Source organism: Nelumbo nucifera, chromosome 7 (assembly GCF_055504915.1).
Source record: "Nelumbo nucifera cultivar China Antique chromosome 7, China Antique-T2T, whole genome shotgun sequence".
Classification (NCBI taxonomy): domain Eukaryota; kingdom Viridiplantae; phylum Streptophyta; class Magnoliopsida; order Proteales; family Nelumbonaceae; genus Nelumbo; species Nelumbo nucifera.
The window spans coordinates 22,941,983-22,961,147 of NC_142655.1; the positions used below are offsets into that span (position 1 = coordinate 22,941,983).

Consider the following 19,165-nt stretch of genomic DNA (forward strand, 5'->3'; position numbering starts at 1 on the left):
TGAAAAAAAATATATAACTTGTTAATGTACATGATTCATCTAAAACTATGTTCCTCCTTACCCTATTGTGAGTGTTGGGAAACAACCCATTTAGGCTAAATTGGAGTCACTTCACATCAATTAATGAAATGGAGGTGATGGGACCTCCGAGAAGTACATCAAAAACCATTTTACATTTGTAATGACTCTAAAGCCCAAAGCGGTGGTTTAACCAATTCGGTAATACTCGGATGGGAGTGGGAAGGGGTGTTAGGCGCACATCTCTCGGCTCCAATAGGTAAGGCCCACATGGAAGTCCAAACAAGCATAATTACAAACACGCAAATAAACAATAATTCAACTAACTATAACACAATAAAGCAACAAAATAAAGAACAATGTCATTTGTGAATCAATCTATTGAGAAAGATTCCATAACAGATGTAAGGACTGTTCCTCCTTGTGAATCAATCGGTTGAGCAATATCTTCATGTCTTCCTCGAATCCAACTACATCCTTTTCCATAACATGTGAATAACTCCATCTAAATAATTGCAACTGCATCTCATTCGAATAGCTCGTCCTTCTCCTACTTCATCTATATTTATAATTCCATAATCCCTCGACTCTCAGAGATCCTCCTAATCTTCTAATCTTCTTGTTGATATTTTCGAATTGATTTCTGAGACTGTAGATATCCATGCCCTCTTTCACGATGCAAGAGAAGCTTTTTATACTTCCTTTCCATCGTTTTCTCCCTCGTTCTCGTGCCGCTTTTTGGTAGATGTATGCGTCAATGACGTCTTCTGCCTAATGACAAACATCTCTGATTTCTGTAACCCAGTTGCGGACTCGTTCATCTTGTTCTTGTTTTGCCTCCGCATCTGTTAAGAAGCCTCGCATCCACTGCAGTTCAATTTGCAGCCCTTCAACTTGACTTCTCTTTTCCAGCTCCTCTCAATCTATCATATTCAACTATATTTTTTAAAATATTAATAGATAAATGTATGTTTAAATATATTATAACGTATATGCATATATATTAGTAGGGATCCCGTGAAGCGAGGATTGGGGTCCCCGTGGGGCGGTGAGTGCTTTCTCCATTCCCGCTAACGGGGATGAAAATTTCTCCATCCCCATCCCCACGGGGGGAAATCATCTCCATCCTTGCCCCATTCGGAGAAAAACACTATTCGTTTTCCCCGACCTCATGATACACGAACAGCAGCAGCGGGCTTCCAAAATCCTCCCTCTCTCTCCCCCGATCTCTCTTCTTTCCCTTCCCCTTTCTTCTTCTCGATTTCCTCTGTTTTCCTTTCCTTGCAGGTGAAACAGAAAATTGTTGTTTTTCTGTTTGTGTTTCGGAAACGTTTCCTTCTGAACGTATACATCGATAGCCACTGTATTGCTTTCACTAAGAATATTCTCACAAGCATAAATCTGTTCCCACTGTTGCTCAAGTGTTACCTCGTAAAACATTGATCTCTTTATTTGATCTTTCCCCACAATCACAGTCCTAGAAATCTTGGTCTCTGGTGTGAAGTCCAAATCTGGAAGATGCGCTCGAAGAGATGCATCAAGGCCTTGAGCTTCACCTAACTGGTAATGCTTTGGAGTTGAGGCATAAATCTCCCATCCTTTTCTCCTCAGGAATTGTGGAGGAATCCCATCTGGAGCTACAGATTTAGCAGTAAAACCACCTCTACTGGGGCCACAGAAACCCTGCCAAAGTGTAATCTCGAATTGTTGGTATATGTCTTGATGATCCAAAGCTTTTGGTTTTACATCACTAACGCACCTACAGAAATGACTGAAGCACAAATCAAAAAGAAAAAAAAAGCAGTACTGATCCAAGATGAACAAATTTAAATCCTTTAGAACCTTAAAAGAGGAAAAGAGGAAGATATAACAAGTAGTAAGGGATAAAAGGCCAAACTCTTTGTGCCTCCCGTGTGCTTTTATGACATAGTATGGATTGGAAGACAGCGGCTAGTTAAGAACTGGGATGAAGTAGGCATCATCATGGCTCTCCGAGCTGTACTCCCCAGCCCCTGTTACATGTCGGACTGTAAGCATCTTGTTCTGAAGGAATGGCAGATCTCGAAGTTTGTAGTCCTTACACAATCCGATACAACATGTATCCACAGACTCCTCATCTTGAATAACAATGTAACTCGAATTGGGCCCTTCAGGTGGAGGCAGAGAGAGGGAACTGTGAGGCTGTCTGTATAGTGAAAGAGGCCTAGTCACATACATTATGTCTTCAATCCAATGATCTCCTTCTAACCTTTTAGGAATTGTCTCATGGGAGTACTTAGCATATATAAGAAGTAGAGGATAAGGCAATCTGATTAAGTGAATGATAGCAAATTTGACAAGTAACCCATTATCTCCTAGCCAACGTTGGTGTCTCTGCAACTACGAAACTCAGATCATTCACCTGCAAGGAACGGAAAACAGAGGAAAACAGGAAGAAGAAAGGGGAGGAGAGAAAGGGGAAGGGGAAGGGGAAAAAGAGAGATCGGAGGAGAGAAAGAGAGGGACGACTTCGGAAGTCCGCCGTCGCTGCAACAGCTACCGTCACTGCTGTTCATGTATCATGAGATTAGGGAAGATTAACAGTGTTTTTCTCCAAATAGTTATTACAGGGGTAGTATGGGTATTAAAAAATATTACAATGCGGATTTCAATGGAAGGGAATCTTTGTCTCACTGTCATAGTATGGGGGTCTTTGTCATAGACCCCATAGTACAGGGGGGTCTTTGTCACAAAACAAAGTACAGGGGGTCTTTGTCATAGATCCCATAGTATAGGGGGTCTTTGTAATTTACCCTTTAATTAATTATAATGAAGGCGATGACAATCAAGCACCAGACCACTTGGTTAAATAAGCTTTGTACCATTTCAAGGAACCATCTGACCTAAAAGCTTAAACTGTTACGTGAGGTCCATAGGTTTTTCTTCTCTCACAAAGGTGAAGTTTCATTTCCTTAAGAAGGTAATTAGATTGGAAAAAAAAATAAAAACACTTAACCTAGGAGTGGAGCTAGGGGGGACCCATGGGAGCCATGGCCCCCCCTATGGTCCAGAAATTTACACACTCAATACAGTTTTTCTATGTAAGTTTTTTCCCTCCCCTCACTTATTTGAATAAAGAGATTTAGAAAACTAATTGGACATGGGCTTTCCTAGGCACTATTTGAAACAAAGCTTCTTTGATTTCTTTATTGGACACATCTCTTTTCAGTCACTCCTCATGATCATCCAATATCAATAAATATGTTCTTAAGGTTGTATTTGGTTGCAATGCAAATAAATTTGCACTGATGCAAACTATAACAGTGCAAATGATTTGAATGTAAATTATGACCTATTTTGTTTCAAAGTTTAGCTTACTTTGTTTGGTTGCAGTACAAATAAAGAAAAGTAAGACAATAAGCAAAATATAGTAAAATTCAAAACAAAATTAAATGAGGATTTACATTTTTTTTCATTTACACACTCATGCATTTGTACTAATACAAATAAAATTGTACTACAACCAAGTTAGATTACTCGATTCATAAATCTTGTTCTTCTCTTTAATATAAAACTTTCATAATCTCCTTTTGACCCTCTACCCATTCTCCCCTTCCATTTTTAATTCTCACTTTGGTTTTTGCCCTTCTGATAGTGAAGTCATGAAAAATAATTTGTATTTTCATCTCATAGTGAGTCAAGTCACTCTAAACTTTCTAGACAACATAATCGATCTCTCTAAACCACCAAGTTACCTACCAAATCCAGTAATTCATTTCTCACCCTTCCCAATCCTATAGTCCTCACTGTAGAATTAAGAACCCTCAGTGATTGTTGCATGACAAGTGACAACCACCACAACGCACTTATTAATAATTTATTATTATCTTCTTTTTAAATTATTAATAGGAGGACAGCCACTCTTCCCAATTTGATCCTCACAGGGATCCCAATTTACTTGTTTTACTTAGGGATTACACTTTTACCATCCTCATTAAATTCTTTTCAGCACGTAATTGCCATCAATTTTCTTTTGACCAAAAAGACTAGTAAGGGATTGAATGGTAGTGTTTTCGAACTGTCGTTGATCTAGATGGTCAGACTGTTTGGCTTGAAAACCATCCTGGCAACTGGTTCTGTTTCACCTTTAATCTAGTCTTTGACAAAAAATCATTGACTTAGTAAGCGACCTGATTACCTGGGTGATTGAACTGTCGATTCGTTCAAAACTCGGATAATGACTTTTGACCCTTTTTATTTTAATTATTTTTTATTTTTTAAAGTTGAAACGACACATTTGTTCAAACTGCTGGCCCAGAAACCAGTGGCCAAAGCGGTTCTGGTTCTGAGCCGATTTTTTAAAACCTTATTGAATGGATTGACATGTCATGCTCATAAACATTCCTGCTGTTGCTCTCCATCAGCCAAAGTTTTCCTCATGACTCACAAGGCGGTTTTAGTCTCATGGGGGCAAGGTATTGTATGCAAAACTGGCTTCAGTCAGTGCAAAGCCTGTTCGAACAATATTTACAATCTTACATTCAGAATATCTTCGTACTTATGTGCTATATTTTATGAGAGATATTCCTAATACAAGATTGCAAGAGGCTATTTAAACGGTATGAGCATGGACTTGTACTGACCAAAGCCAAACTCATTGTATGCTAGACCTATTTAATTAGTAATTAGTGGGTTTAGTGACAAGGTGTAACCGGTACGAGTCCAAATCTCATCCCAACAAGGTTCCCAACAATGGGTCGAAATCTGATGCACGGTTGCAATGGATGTTGGGACCTCAATACAAGGTATGCTTTACCAGGAGCTTGACGATTTTCATGTCAAGTGTCTTTGAGGTAGGAGTTCGCACCTCTGAGCACATGAAACGCTGTCCGTCCACAAGTACATACATATACTTGTTATTTAATGGAGATGTTACTGATGATGTACAGCTGTAGTGTTTTTGTGGCCATTATATTATTATTGTCAATCATACTTGAAACTCCACCATCTCATTCGACATCTCATCTGACTATCCTACTTTCCGAGGTAATTGTATTGGATCGATGTTGATTTTGTAATTTGCATTGGATCAATAATTGGATCGGATTTTGATTTCACTTCATCTGATTGAGTAAAATTTGAATTTAATTATATTATAATATTTATTGAATTTAATATAAAGTTTATATAATTATTTTTAAAATTATATATATAATAAACTCAGTAAATTATATTTACATTAAAAAATTAATACAGAGTTGGATTGAATTCAAATCCGATTTGAGTTCATTTGGACTCGAATCTGAATATGAAGTCCTCAAATCGAATCAGATTTTGGGTCAAATTTGGATGCAAGTTTTTTAATAATCAGATTAAGATTTTATTTAACTAAATCTGTTTAATGCTTTACTTTCAAGTAGCTCTTTTGGTTGTCAGCAGCTTAAACACTTGTCTTTTTTCTTTTTCTATTTTTTTTTTCAGCTATACCTTTAGCGTGAACCGTTCAATCTTTTGTACTGGTACCATTCAAATTCATTCTTAATTATTAGTTGGTTTTATAATATAGGACATTTTGTTAATTTTTTTTTAAATATTTTAGCACTATTTGATATTCATTTGTAATCCAAACCTATTGGAATCCGATATAATCTGATGGATAAGATTCAATTCGAAACCAAATATGATGGATCTGGGTAATATCAATCCAATCCTCAGATCTACACCTCACACAACACTTCTCACATCGATCTCACAAACACATCCCACCATCTATCAGGAACATTTCATGTACTTAGGGGTGTGAATGGTATTCGAAAATTCGACATTGAATTCGAGATTTGACATAATTGAATCGAATTCGAATAATTTGAATATTTAATCGATCGAATTTAGATATTATTTGATTCGATTCAATAAATATCCGAATCCAACTGATTATTTAATTCTTATATATTAATTATATAAATAATATATATTTATATACTTTATATAAATAAAATATTTATTTTATATATTTATTAATTACTTAAAACAATTAATTGGGTGAATTTGAATCAAAACGAATATTCGAACATTTAATTGAATTTGAATTTGAATATTAATTTTCAATATCCGTCAAACATTGAATCAAATTCAAATATCGGATCTTTCAATCAGATTCAAATTCAGATATTACCTAATTCGATTCGAATTCAATCCATTTATTCCCCTATCTATACATGGGATGTGCCTGTAAAGTCAGTGTGAGGTGCACTCTATGATGTGCATATTCGAAATCGCTCTACAGGCAAGTGTTGAAATGATTAAACGTCATAGCATTCCCATCCTCCTTTCACCTCATGATGGGAATGCTAGGATGACTTATGAGTGATCATCATAGCCCTAAGCAAAGGAATCAATTTTGAACCTCCTATTGCTTCCAACTTCTCTTTCTTAATTATGTTTTTTCATTTTTGAAACTAGCCCATAAGCTTGATCCATTGCAACTATCAAAACAACAGACAATCACAAAAGTAGCAATGGAACAAAGACTATGGATTGTCTCAAAAAAGATAGAGAGAGTAACTATAATAAGCCATATGATAATGGTTGAAATTGTTGAATTGAAAGACTTATTTCTTTGCCTTTTAACTGTTAAAATAATTAAATAATAAAATTTTTAAATAAGGGTATAGTGTGATCTATCCAATTTTAGTTTTAGCAATTAAGAAACTCACAACTAGGGTTGTATAATTTTTTTAATCAAACCTACCTACACAGGTTGATATTTTTGATATTTTTAGAATCCAAAACGGGCACAAGTTAGTGAAATGGGAGGGAGAGAAGTAGATACAAAGTGGGTTTAAATGCTTGATCAAAAGGAGGAAAGAGATTTAAATGGGCAAAACGATGTATGGTCAACTTTCTTCTGTATCTTTTTCAATCTTCAAACAACATTTTCTTTCTATTCTTTACAACTCTCAATTGAATATTTAATTTCAGAATCTACTCCACTCCCACTGTTCCACAGAAGCTACAATTTGAAAGATCTAACCATCAGTTTATTATCTCTATTATTGGATAAAAATTAAGGGAAATGCCATTTCAAATTGACTTAGATGGCTAGACGCCATGTCCAGTTTTGTTCTGCCATCCCAGCTAGTGTCATGGTTGGGTCAGTTATTTTCAGTTTACAAAATTGTAAATTGAAACTGAACAAGCCAGTCGAATTCTCCATTTTAAGGAATTGAAACTGATCAACAATTTTTAAAAACTGACTATTTCGGATCAAATCGGGCCGGTTTGATGAATTTGGTTTTCTTTTTGAACACCCCTAAAGACAACTCAATAAGATTTTCAATTCAGCATCTTCAGCTGTTATAACTAAGGGTGTAACTTTATTCTTTTCTCCTTTTAAGCTTTAATTTTCTTCCGGGTAAATTCTGGTTTTAAGCTAAGTTAGAAAATTTTTTGGGTATAATTGCATAAGAATTAGGATTCAATCAATATTACAGAATTCTATGATCTATTAAAAAAAATGAATAAGGCTGAGTTTGGAAACGATGCAAATAAGTGTGAATGCAAATATGCAGAATTTAAAACAATTCATATAAATTATAAAGTTGGGTTAGTTTTACACCGACAAATTTACTTTCTTATCAAACGGACTTTTAGCTTTAATGGATGCAAACCAAATTCCAATAAAGCATACGCATTTTTTTCATCAAAAGCCCACTTGAATGCAAATTTACTTCTTTTTTATTGATGTATTTTTACATCTTATTATCAATGTAAATATGTATTGGTCTGTCATTTGTCAATGCAAAAATGTAATGTTGCAAAACACAGACAAAAGTGAACCAGAGTGTAAATTTACCCTGAACTGGAATTTACACTCTATTTGCATGGTTTCCAAATGCAGCCTAAAGGAAAAGCAAGGCGACTTTGCAAGAGTAGAAAGTCTTTTCTGTCCTTTTTTTTAGCCCCAAACTTTACTCCCAGTGTAGTGCAGGGTGGCTATCCAAATCTTATTAATAAATAAAAATAAAAAAGCCTAGGAGGGGAAGACTTAGCCCTCTTAAAATTGGGGTGGAATCTACTCACAACAAAAATTGTTCCAATATGATCGCATTACAAACATGGTGGTCTCATTCTCATGTGGGATCTGCTCACAACAAAAATTGGTACCGGGTTGTTACAATTTTTGTTTGTGATTTTTGGACTGCATTCTGTCTCAAAAATCTTTTTTCTTTTTGGCATCAAACCACATCCTACAATTTGGCATCAAACTACGGGCAGGATTCAATCCACTCCTAAATGGAGCTAGGATTTCCTAGGGGTGGACTGAATCATAAAAACCCCTTTTGTTTTTTTTTTTCTAATACACGTTGATAGAATATTTGCTGTGAGTTGATCCCGATCCCATAAAATTTAGTGAAATTTAGAGTTCAATCCACTTCACAAAATTTTATTAGAACGTCGTTTGATAATTGAGCTTTTATGGGGTATTATTGTCTTTAAAGATAAAGACCGTTTGATAAGTGGTTTGATCTACTAAACTTTTAAAAACACGTTTAGAGGCAATCTATCACATGACCATAAAGCTTCATTTGAAGCTTCCTAAAATTTGCCATTTTCGATCTTTTCATACATGTCTTCTCACCTTTCCAACTTTTGATTATCAAATAGACTCTTTGGAACTTGTCAAAAGACTCAAAATCCAAAAAAGATGAAAATCCCATTTTTTAGCTGATTTCAAGAAACGTCAAATGAAACTTTTCGTATTTTATTTTCGCATAGAAAGACAGAAAAAGATGCACACTAATTTCAAACTCCTCACATCTTCATACAAAAGCTCGGTGCCTCTTTTTATTATGAGCTACCAGAACATATTTCAAAAAGACTTGACAAACGGTCTCCTACAAAACCGCACAGAACTAATTTTTTATATTTTATTTACCAATAACCCCACTCACTATCCCTTGTTAATAATTAAATATATGTACGTACCATGAAAACGTGTCTAATGCGTCTATTCTGTTCCATTGAATGACTTGGCATATCCTGCCGCCGTGTATTGGGAATATCTCAAGGCTCCCATCTCAAGAAAACTACAGTGTCATCGTTGACCATTTAATAAATTAAAGTTGAGTGAATGAATGACCTATACCCAGAGGGCGAGGGCGAGGGCGTGGGAGCATAATAGAGTGTGGGTATCGGTACATTTGAATGTTTATGGCCCTGCAGTCTAAATCAGAAATCATAATTGGACAAATCCGTACTTTTCCGACTAAAATTTCCCAACCTTGCTGATTTTTTATAAAACTTAGTTGTGAATTGTGATCTCTGCTACATTACATTGATATAATGGATGGTTCTGCTACCTCTCCATTGTTGAATGCCGATGATCATGAAGAAGACATGGAGGCCAATGAGCAACAAGAATCATCCAAGGGAGGATGGAGATCATCCATTTACATCATTGGTAAGCCTGCTTTTCTGACACCGACTAAATCTCTAATACTTCTCCCAACCTTCATTACCTATTTCTCAAGGATTATTGGCTCAACAGGAGTCGAAGCGGCTGAGCGATTTGCTTACTATGGCATGTCGGCAAACCTTATAACTTATCTTACTGACGTCCTTCTCGAGCCTACAGCCACAGCGGCCATGAACGTCAACATCTGGTCTGGAGTAGCGACTGTCCTACCTCTACTTGGAGCTTTCATGGCTGATTCCTACTTGGGTCGTTTTAAGACCATAATCATCTCGTCCGCAATTTATCTCATGGTGGGTTGGCCGGATTTCATCAACTTATTTCAGTATTCTCAGCTTTCATCTTTGAACAGAGTTTTCAAATATTGTCACAGGGATTAGTGATGTTAGTGTTATCGGTGTCGGTGATTCCATTGCGATTTCAGAAAGTTGTGTTTTTCTTCTCTCTTTACATGGTGGCCGTCGGGGAAGGCGGGCACAAACCCTGTATACAGACTTTCGGAGCAGATCAATTCGATGAAGATAAACCAGATGAGAAGACAGCCAAGAGCTCCTTCTTTAACTGGTGGTACTTTGGGATCTGTACAGGAAATTCAACAGCACTTTGCCTAGTAGTTTACATTCAAGATAATGTGAGTTGGGCAATTGGGTTTGGAGTGCCAGCCATTGCAATGGCCATTGCTCTAGCTCTGTTTCTGTTTGGTTGGAGATCATATAGACGACAGTCCTTGACGGGCAGTCCCCTTACCAGAGTGGTGCAGGTGTTTGTTGCAGCTGCTCGTAAGCGGCATTTGTCTTTCTCAGATGATGGCCATGGAGATTGTAGTGGAGAAGAAAGCATTACTTTGGCCATTGACTCTCATTCTACTGGTCGCCAGACCCTCCCACGCATCCATCAATTCAAGTAAGTTGGGATTTGCCCATTGGCTTTGTCTCAAGGCTGGATTGATCCCTGCAGGTTCCAAAAGCTTGGTAGAAATAGAATCTTATGGAAAACTTTTATTAGCCCAATTTCAAAACCTGAATCTGTGATCAACCCCAATTTTGTAGATGTTGTGATAGATAGTATCAATTGGCTGGTTTTTGGTAAACATTGGTTGGGTTGACCCAACTCAATTTCTGAGCTTGCCACTGATCAGGCCAATTGGGGAGATCACACTGAGAAATGAAATTTGGAACTCACAGTTGTTCAAAATCAATAGGGGAATTATTAGTCCCTACACAGATTTTCATGTTTAGAGGTTATTCTTGAAGCTGAGTGAGATAACTTCTAGTGTTCTTTTTCTTCTCTGTTTTTGGAGAAATTGATGGTTTCCCAAATGCGTCAAAATTTGATCACTTCGTAAGCATTATTTGTTACATTAATTCCTGCAGATTTTTGGACAAAGCTACGATCATTGACGATTTAGATTTATCGAGCAAGAACAGAAACGGTTGGAGGCTTTGCACGTTGACCCAAGTAGAAGAAGTTAAACTTCTACTTCGTCTACTTCCAATATGGTTTAGTTGCTTGATATATGGAATTATGTTTTCTCAAGGAGGGACCTTCTTCACCAAGCAGGGCAGTACAATGTACAAAAGGATCAGTTCCAACTTCTCTGTCCCTCCGGCAAGCCTTCAAGTGGCTATTGGTGTAGTAACTATCATCGGCATGCCGATATATGATCTTGTTTTCGTCCCAACTGCAAGAAACTGTACCGGATTCCCCTCCGGCATCACAATCCTCCAAAGAATTGGAGTAGGAATTTTTCTTTCAGCAGTGGCCATGGTAATAGCAGCTCTTGTAGAGGGTAGAAGACTTAAGATTGCAAGAGAATATGGGCTGATAGAGAAACCAAAGGAAACCATTCCCATGAGCATTTTCTGGTTGCTGCCACAGTATATGATGATGGGAGCTTCAAATTTATTTGCAATCGTTGGGCTGCAAGAACTCTTCTATGATCAGATGCCAGAGGGAATGAGAAGCATGGGCTCAGCTGCTTACCTCAGTGTGCTTGGTGCTGGAAGCTTATTGAGCAGTGCTCTTATATCTATGGTGCAATTCGCTAGCTCAAGATGGGGAGATGAATGGTTGGGTGAAAATCTCAATCTTGCACATCTTGACTATTATTGCTGGTTGTTGGCTGGGTTGAGTGGCTTTGGGCTTGGTTGTTTTATCTTGGTGGCCAAGTGTTTCATTTACAAGAAAACTCAGTGTTGAAACGAATCCAAATATTGGAGGCTCTAAACAAAAGGTTAGTCGTAGAGAATTACACTGCAACAATTTGGTTTAGTACTGATTCTAAACACAAGGAGTTTGTAAGAATAGCATCAATATGAAAACAATGAAAGAGCATAATATTATACTATTAATAAGAAATCATATAGGTCTTATGAACAATTAATTCTTCCTTAGTGGTTAACTTTTTGGGCCCTTCTCTTTCTGTTTCTATCAGGTGGGTTTTGGAAGACTTTGGTTGGATCAGGCATATTAGGGCTGCAAATGGATCGAATTGGATGGATAAAAGGATATAGGCGCACAGATCTAAATTTGATATATTTATATATTCAAATTGAAATCTGATTATCCATCAGATTTATGTTGATTGAGTTTGGATTGCAATTGGATATTGAGTAGTATAAATAAATTAAATTAAAAAATGACCTAAGGATTAATAGAATGAGCTAAAAATGACTTTGATATTATATTTTATGATTGAAAATTACTTGTGGAAATTGAAGCTTTGGAAATTTAATAAGAAAACAATATTCAATTCAAGCTTATGTCAGGATGAATTGGAATTTCATTTTTGGTGTCCTAGAAATTTGGATTTAACAGTATATAACCGGATTGATATGATTCAGATTTGATTTTGCAATTTTTAGGCCCCGTGTGGTTCGTAGGAATAGGGGTCTGGAATTGGAATTGGAATGGGCTATTCCGATTACAACTGTTTGGTTGGGTGGAATCGGAATCCCATTCCCATTCCTGTTGGAATGGCATTCTCCCATTTGAGAGAATGGTCATACCCTGCCCCTCCTTTGGGAATGAAATCTCATTTCTGGTGATTCCAATTCTCATTCCCATTTCTGTCTGAACCAAACAGATTATGAGAATAGACCATTCTGATTCTGATTCCGAAAAATTTCAGTTTCAATTCCAATTCCGATTCCAATTCCAACTACAAACCAAACGGACCCTAATTTTCAATTATTGTCAATGGATCTCCTTGTGACCTACCATCTCCCAATTCTTTCATTCTTGTAGAGGAATTACTTACCTAAGGTTTGTCTATTATTCTTAATAATGGTTACGCCCCTTGCTATGCTTTCCCCTTATAGTTGTAATCCCATTTCACATATATTTCTATTTTATGAACAAGCCTCTGATAAAAAAATTAACAAGGATAAGTTCTATTTTATTGTGCATTGCAAGTGAATATTTCGACTTATAATAAAAGGTTATAAGTTTTACTGTTGTCATCTCTAGATTTGAGGAGATGATGTAGTGAGATAAGATTGAGTTGTTGAGGGATGCAAAATAAAGAAAAAAAAGAAAAGCAGAAAATTAAAAAATTAAAACCCTAAATCCCAAACCTCATAACTTGTTTCACATGAAACAGGGACATGAGTGTCATTTTTGTATACCTTTTCCTTATTTCTTACTTATTCATCAATGAAAAAAAAGATTGCATTTCAGAAAGCAAATTTTATTTAATCCCTACTATTTTATTTAAGTGGGGGCAGTTGAAAACAAAATTTAAATTTATTCATAAGTTTCATAATTATTTAAAATTTTCAAATCTTAAAAATTATAGCATTTCCATTCCCCTATCACCTCATGGAGGGGGAGGACGACGCTATAATGGACCCACTCAACATCAATTTTGATATTCCTCACTTTCGTGTGCCTCATACAGGTTTGGATGGATTTATAACAACTTTGCCTAACAAGAAAAACTCCTCCTATCTAAAGCAGGTTCGGGTTTAGTTTTTTATCAAAATTTTAATAGGTTTAATTCGAAAATTGAACCTGAGATAATGCAAAGTTGGACCTAAAGCCCGGCCCGTGAACAAGCCTAGAGTGGCATGGGCCTCTCTATTTACTGTTGTCACCGTTTGGGTCTTTGACCAGTCAAGAGCTCCTTTAACTGGTGGTACTTTGGGATCTGTAGTGGTGAAAAATAAAATGCTTAAAATCGATTTAGTAATGGTGAGGACAAAATTAAATTCAAAGTTTTTGCAGTTCTCTACTTTCAAAACTGCTAAAATCCTTAAACATGAATGTTTCAGACCTTGAACTATAAAATTATGAATATGTTATCTGATGTGATGTAATGGTGAGAAGCAAGAACTCAGCTGCTTACCTCAGTGTGCTTGGTGGTGGAAGCTTATTGAGCAGTTCTCTCATATCTGTGGTACAATCAACCTGTTCAAGATGGGGAGATGAATATGGTTGGGTGAAAATCTCAATCTAGCACATCTTGATTATTACTATTATTGGTTAAGGTTCGAAATATCAATATGTCCAATGAATCGATACCTTTTGATTTTATTTATTTTAAAACCGATTTAGAAGGGTCAGTTTAGAGTTCCTCCACCCCCTGAACCAGTTAGACCCCCGATACACCCAATGTAGGGGCATATTGGAGGGGTCCTAAAACAATACGTATCAACTAATATATATCGATACTTTGAACCTTGCTACTAGTTATTGGCTGGGTTGAGTAGCTCTGGGCTTGGTTTGTATATATTAGCAGCCAAGTGTTTCATTACAAGAAAATCAATCATTATTGCAAAACCCAATAAAAAAAGAGAAGCTAATCAAGAAGATTGGCTGTAGAGAATTACAGTGCATCAGATTGGTTCATGCTCTCCGCTGATTCGGAAAACAAGGGTTTTTTTTTTTTTTTTTTTCTTTTAAACATCAATATGAAAAGCATGGAAGAGAACTTCATGGTTTTTTCTTCAAATTCCAGTGCATCCATACGTTGGGATTATTGAGTCTGAGGGGTTTAACAATATAAGGATTAGCTTTGATAATTTTGGGGCGGAAAATGGATCAGATCCAATTCAATTTTATTAGAATCTGAGAGATTCAAATGCAATTCAATATCTGATGAAAACATAGATTTAAATTCCAATCATTTAGGCTGCGTTTGGTTTAAAAGAAAAGGTGAGGAAAGAAAGGGAAAGGTTGGGAAACCTACCTTTTCTTTCAAACCAAACACAGCCTTTTATAGTCTCTCGTGTCCGATTGGTTCAAATATCAGTAAATCTGTATAAAATTAGTGCGCATTTACAAAATCAAATACAAAAAAAAAAAACAGTTATCTAAATCATAAACCCAACTTAATTATGAAAAACTTTAAATTAATAAAAGTTCTATTATACGGAAAAGACATGATACCGGAAGATCTTTAAGCAATGAAAATTCATGAAAAATCAAAATTCTAAAGGGAAAGCTATGAAAACATCTCCTGTGTTTTCTAACGATCCTATATATAAACCTCCATTCTAATCTGACTCTAACATAAACTTGTGATTTTGGAAAAAAAATGCAAATACCTTCCTTCAATTAGCTTTCCAGATGGAAAAAGCTGTTATAATGCATTGAATTTTCAGAATACCAGATTTATCCCTGACCAACTTTATCTTTGTATATAACTTATACATTAACTAACAAAACAAAGAAAATAGAAACTGTTCAAGCCATATCCTGGTGGCTGGTTCCACCAATAACGTTCATCATCGAAAAAGGGTTGTTTGGCAAGCATTTGTAGATAAATCTTTGGATAAGTTACAAAGACCCCCTTTGTACTATGGGGCCAGATGTCCAAACTACCCTTTTTATATTGTTCATTGTCTTCTCTATTGAAGTTAGGTGAAATGGCATAAAAACAACGCTGATTTTATAAATGGAGAACATTAATGGAATAAAGGGGACCCCTTTTATGATGAAGATGGGAAAAAGGATGAATTAGAAGACTTAACTAGAGACAACATCAAGCCCATAATCATGATATATGAAGTGAAACTCAAAAAGAAGAAAAACAATTACTGACCCACCAGACCAGATTTATATATTTAACCGTTTCTTCTTCTCACATCGCTGATTTTATAAAAATTATTAATTTACGAGTTTGACGGAGTTTTTCCTGAATTTGAACATATAATTCTGAGAACCAGCGCTCATGCTGGATTAGTTCTGTTTGAGATGGCCTATCATCAAGCTGGCTCTTTGGCAATTGGCACTAAAGTTGGCCTCAGTTTGGTTCCAAGTTCACTCTTTGCTAAATTCAGTTTTTCCAGTTAGTTGCATAAAGACTGATCAATGTCGCCAAGGAGATCGAACCCCCTGGGAAAACGATATGATGTTGAACTAATGGGTTTAAGCTCAAACAGTCTAGCCAATCCGGGTTTTGGCTGCCTCTGCACCTCTGGCTTTGATTCTCGGATACAACAACAACATCATCATCATCATTATCATTTTCGACGTTGTGGAACTGGTCATTCTCCATGTAGAATCTAATGTGTTTGAATCCCTTTTTGAGCCAGTGATTCTTCATGATTTCTGGAATTGTTATTTTGGTCAAGGGGTTTGTGTTGAAAAGATGAGAAAGGAGTTAAATAAGCTCCGGGTCCGGGGTGAACCAGCAATGGCATCTGAATCTTCTTGTACATCGCCATGATGTTTTGATCATGGAAGGAAAAATAACCAACAACCAAAACAAACAAAATCACTCTGCACGTAGTTTAGCATTTTCTGTCATCTGACTTAACGGCCAAGGGGTCTTTGTCTAAGGTTAAAGTTCAGGAGGGGTTTTTGTCACAAAAAAAGTATAAGGGGGACTTTGTCACTGACCCCATAGTACAAGGGGAGGTCTTTGTAATTTACCCTAAATCTTTCAAGGGCACACTACTAAATGAGGAGATGCACCAAACTTTTGAGGTATCTGTCTTTAAAGATGTTTGGTTTTCCACCAAGTGTTCTGAGCTGCTAAAAGCAGCTGAAAAATCTATTTTCAGCATCAAAAGTAGGGGTGTCAATGGACTGATTTTGGATTAGATCCTGTCCAAACCTAAATCAATTTAGATGGATTGGACGGATCAACAAGACATATTGAATTGGACCAATCCAGAATTAATGGTCCAAAGTATTTAATAAATTTATATTAGATTGGGTTGGATTGAGCCAATATGTAATTCATTGATAGAAGATAAAAACATAGGTGTCAATGGACCAGGTTTGGGTTAGAACCAATTTAAATTAAAACAAATTTGAACAGATTGAATGGTCCAAAATATTCATTGGATTGGATTGGACGTGATCCATTTGTAATGGATTCAAATTGAACTGGATTGGATTGGACCAAATCAACTCCAGTTGACACCCCTAACTAAAAGTTCAAACATTTCATTTGAAGCTTTCCGATTTTTTTGGCATTTTTTATCTTTCCACACGCTTTTCTTCGGGTCTTTAGGTCTATACGATACCAAACAGGAAAAGACAATTTTTCGTCTTTTAATCTTCCCACAAATCGAAAAACACACCGTACACCACCCTAATCTTTTGGGCTGGAGTACAAACCCTTGACCAACTTCATTTGAATGTACATTTATTAAAATACTATGAAAATATAAAACAGGTTTATTTCTCTTGATTTCACTTCAGCCTTCAGACTTTTAAAATTGAACAAACTACAAAGGCTACAACAGTGAGTTAGCCCACCCAGTAAAGTAGGGAAGGCCTCCACTGTGGAGAAATGGAAACTGGCAGGCAGGTAAACGGAAAAAATGACAATAAAGTTAAAACTAAAAGCAGCAAACTGATTGGTTTAGGGCCGCAAATTGTATCCAAATTATGAAGGGGGATGCTAAAATGGCACACGAGAAAGGAAAGAAAAAGAAATTGCTATTTTCCTACTTGGGCCTTATCAGCTTATGGAACAAACACTGCCTAAGCCAATTGAATCAGGGATGCAAGAAGAGATCTACGGGTTAATGAATGAAGCTGTTTAATTGGTTCTTAGAATTTTCTATTTCAACTAAACAAGGCAACAGTCTTGGGTGAAAGTCATCAGTAGAGCCCCCTTAGAAAAGGCATCGAATTTGAGAGAAAACTTTGGCTGTTGAGAGAGTTTTTGGAAATGCCAGTTACCATGAGAATGAGAATGGGTAAATTAAAAATTGCCCCCTAATTTATTTTGACCAAAAAAAAAAAGGACATGCGTGTGAATAGGTGAACGTGCCCAGCCCAAAAACTCTCTCAAACAGTATAGGCTGTTGGCCCCCAACAGTCAAAGTTACCTGGTGGCTACCTGCCCCTACCCTCCCAGCGTGGGTTTTTCACTTGAAGGATGGGTTTTGGGGTGAGAATGGGCTTTGGGATTCTACAATTTATATGGGTATAGTATTAGGCTAAACTCAACCCTCCCCAACTTGCATATTGTTAGAAAGCATATAAACTTCATGTACTACGTGTTGAATTTAATAATATTTTGATTTATTTTGTGAATGATAATTGATAGTTTATATGTTTTTTATTACATGTCTTAATCAAATAATTGGAATTTTTGTTGTTTATTTGTGTTATTTTACTTATTTATTGTTTATATATGAAAAGAAATAATAGAAAATTAGATGCAGGTTCTAAACCTTACCCTTGAACGCAGGGAGGATAGGGTTTTGCATTTTCATATACAAGAAGACTTTAAATTCTCAAAATCCAACCTGCTATGGGTTTTAAGGCAAGTACGGGTTAAGATGTTTAGGGAGATGGATGAGTTCTAAAATTTACAAAACCCACCCTGTTACCATCCTACTGATTGGTGTTAGAGATTATTCACCCAGTCATTGCATAAAATGGGTTGTATCTGCAGGTTTCAACAAATCCAGATCTGCATCAAAATGAGGTAAATGGATTTGGATCCTCGCCAGATAATCACGGTTATTGGATTTGGGTCAGGTTTATTTTAAAATTAGGGTCGAAGTTCCAAACCCAATAACACGGTTCCTGAACAGAATTGGATGTCTGTCAGAGCTCAGAATACATTACACTTGGACTCAAAGGAAATGGATGCAACTTGGGTTGGGCTTGGTTTTGAAATTTTGTTAATTTTAAATGGGCCAAATCCTAATCCGAGCTCAATGTAGTTGGAATCTTCAACTTGGGCAATCAGATTTGCAGCCTTATCTGTTGGAGTCACCACCAACTCTACTAATGGCCTTAGAGTCCAGCAGGGTCAGGATTAATGTTATTGGTTAGTGATGATATTGCTCAGTTTGGAATAAACTACTTTCTAGTAGTATCAGCTTTGGTTTTGGTCTACAATTAAATATTCCTATTTATTAACTCTTTGTTAATTAGTTTAAGGTTTGTCGGAATTGTTATTCCCATAAATTGGAATTGAAATTGAAATTGCACCTCATTCCATCCAATCAAATGATTGAAATCGGAATGAATCATTTTCATTTTTATTTTGATTTTGCCCTATTTTCGTAAATGAAATGAACCTTAGGCTATGTTTGGTTTGAAGGCAAAATCATATTGCATTTGCATATATGTGCAATGCAATAATTTAGAGACTTTTGTTAATTGGGATTTAGCTAAACGCCATGACTGTTCAAAACCAATGATAATATTTGATGCCAGTTATAAATTTATGGCCCCACTATGAGAAGTATGGATCCCATGTATTTTATTACTAGCGTG

The 19,165-nt window shown here is 36.3% G+C and overlaps 1 protein-coding gene and 1 pseudogene across 2 annotated transcripts; one reads left to right on the top strand and one right to left on the bottom strand.

The window, feature by feature from the left end:
* Window positions 1-306: 306 nt before the first annotated feature.
* On the bottom strand, window positions 307-2,578 carry LOC104593702 (uncharacterized; annotated as a pseudogene).
* A 6,600-nt stretch (window positions 2,579-9,178) lies between these two features.
* On the top strand, window positions 9,179-12,490 carry LOC104593541 (protein NRT1/ PTR FAMILY 5.4-like). Of its 2 annotated transcripts, XM_010253437.3 has the most exons (5): window positions 9,179-9,460; window positions 9,548-9,765; window positions 9,846-10,375; window positions 10,846-11,705; window positions 11,907-12,490. In XM_010253437.3, the coding sequence occupies exons 1-4, from the start codon at window positions 9,343-9,345 to the stop codon at window positions 11,669-11,671; spliced, it is 1,692 nt and encodes a 563-aa protein (XP_010251739.1). In that variant the 5' UTR covers window positions 9,179-9,342; the 3' UTR covers window positions 11,672-11,705; window positions 11,907-12,490. The 2 variants fall into 2 exon arrangements, with proteins under 2 accessions (XP_010251739.1, XP_088748090.1); XM_088891964.1 differs by lacking the exon at window positions 11,907-12,490 and having other exon boundaries at window positions 10,846-11,844.
* The last annotated feature ends 6,675 nt before the right edge of the window (window positions 12,491-19,165 follow it).

Bases quoted from the DNA above. Each gene is read 5' to 3' on its own strand.
- LOC104593541 (XM_010253437.3), top strand. From the start codon at position 9,343: ATGGATGGTTCTGCTACCTCTCCATTGTTGAATGCCGATGATCATGAA. The intron at 9,766-9,845 runs GTGGGTTGGCCG...ATATTGTCACAG, and splicing joins CGTCCGCAATTTATCTCATG to GGATTAGTGATGTTAGTGTT. The intron at 10,376-10,845 runs GTAAGTTGGGAT...TAATTCCTGCAG, and splicing joins CCACGCATCCATCAATTCAA to ATTTTTGGACAAAGCTACGA.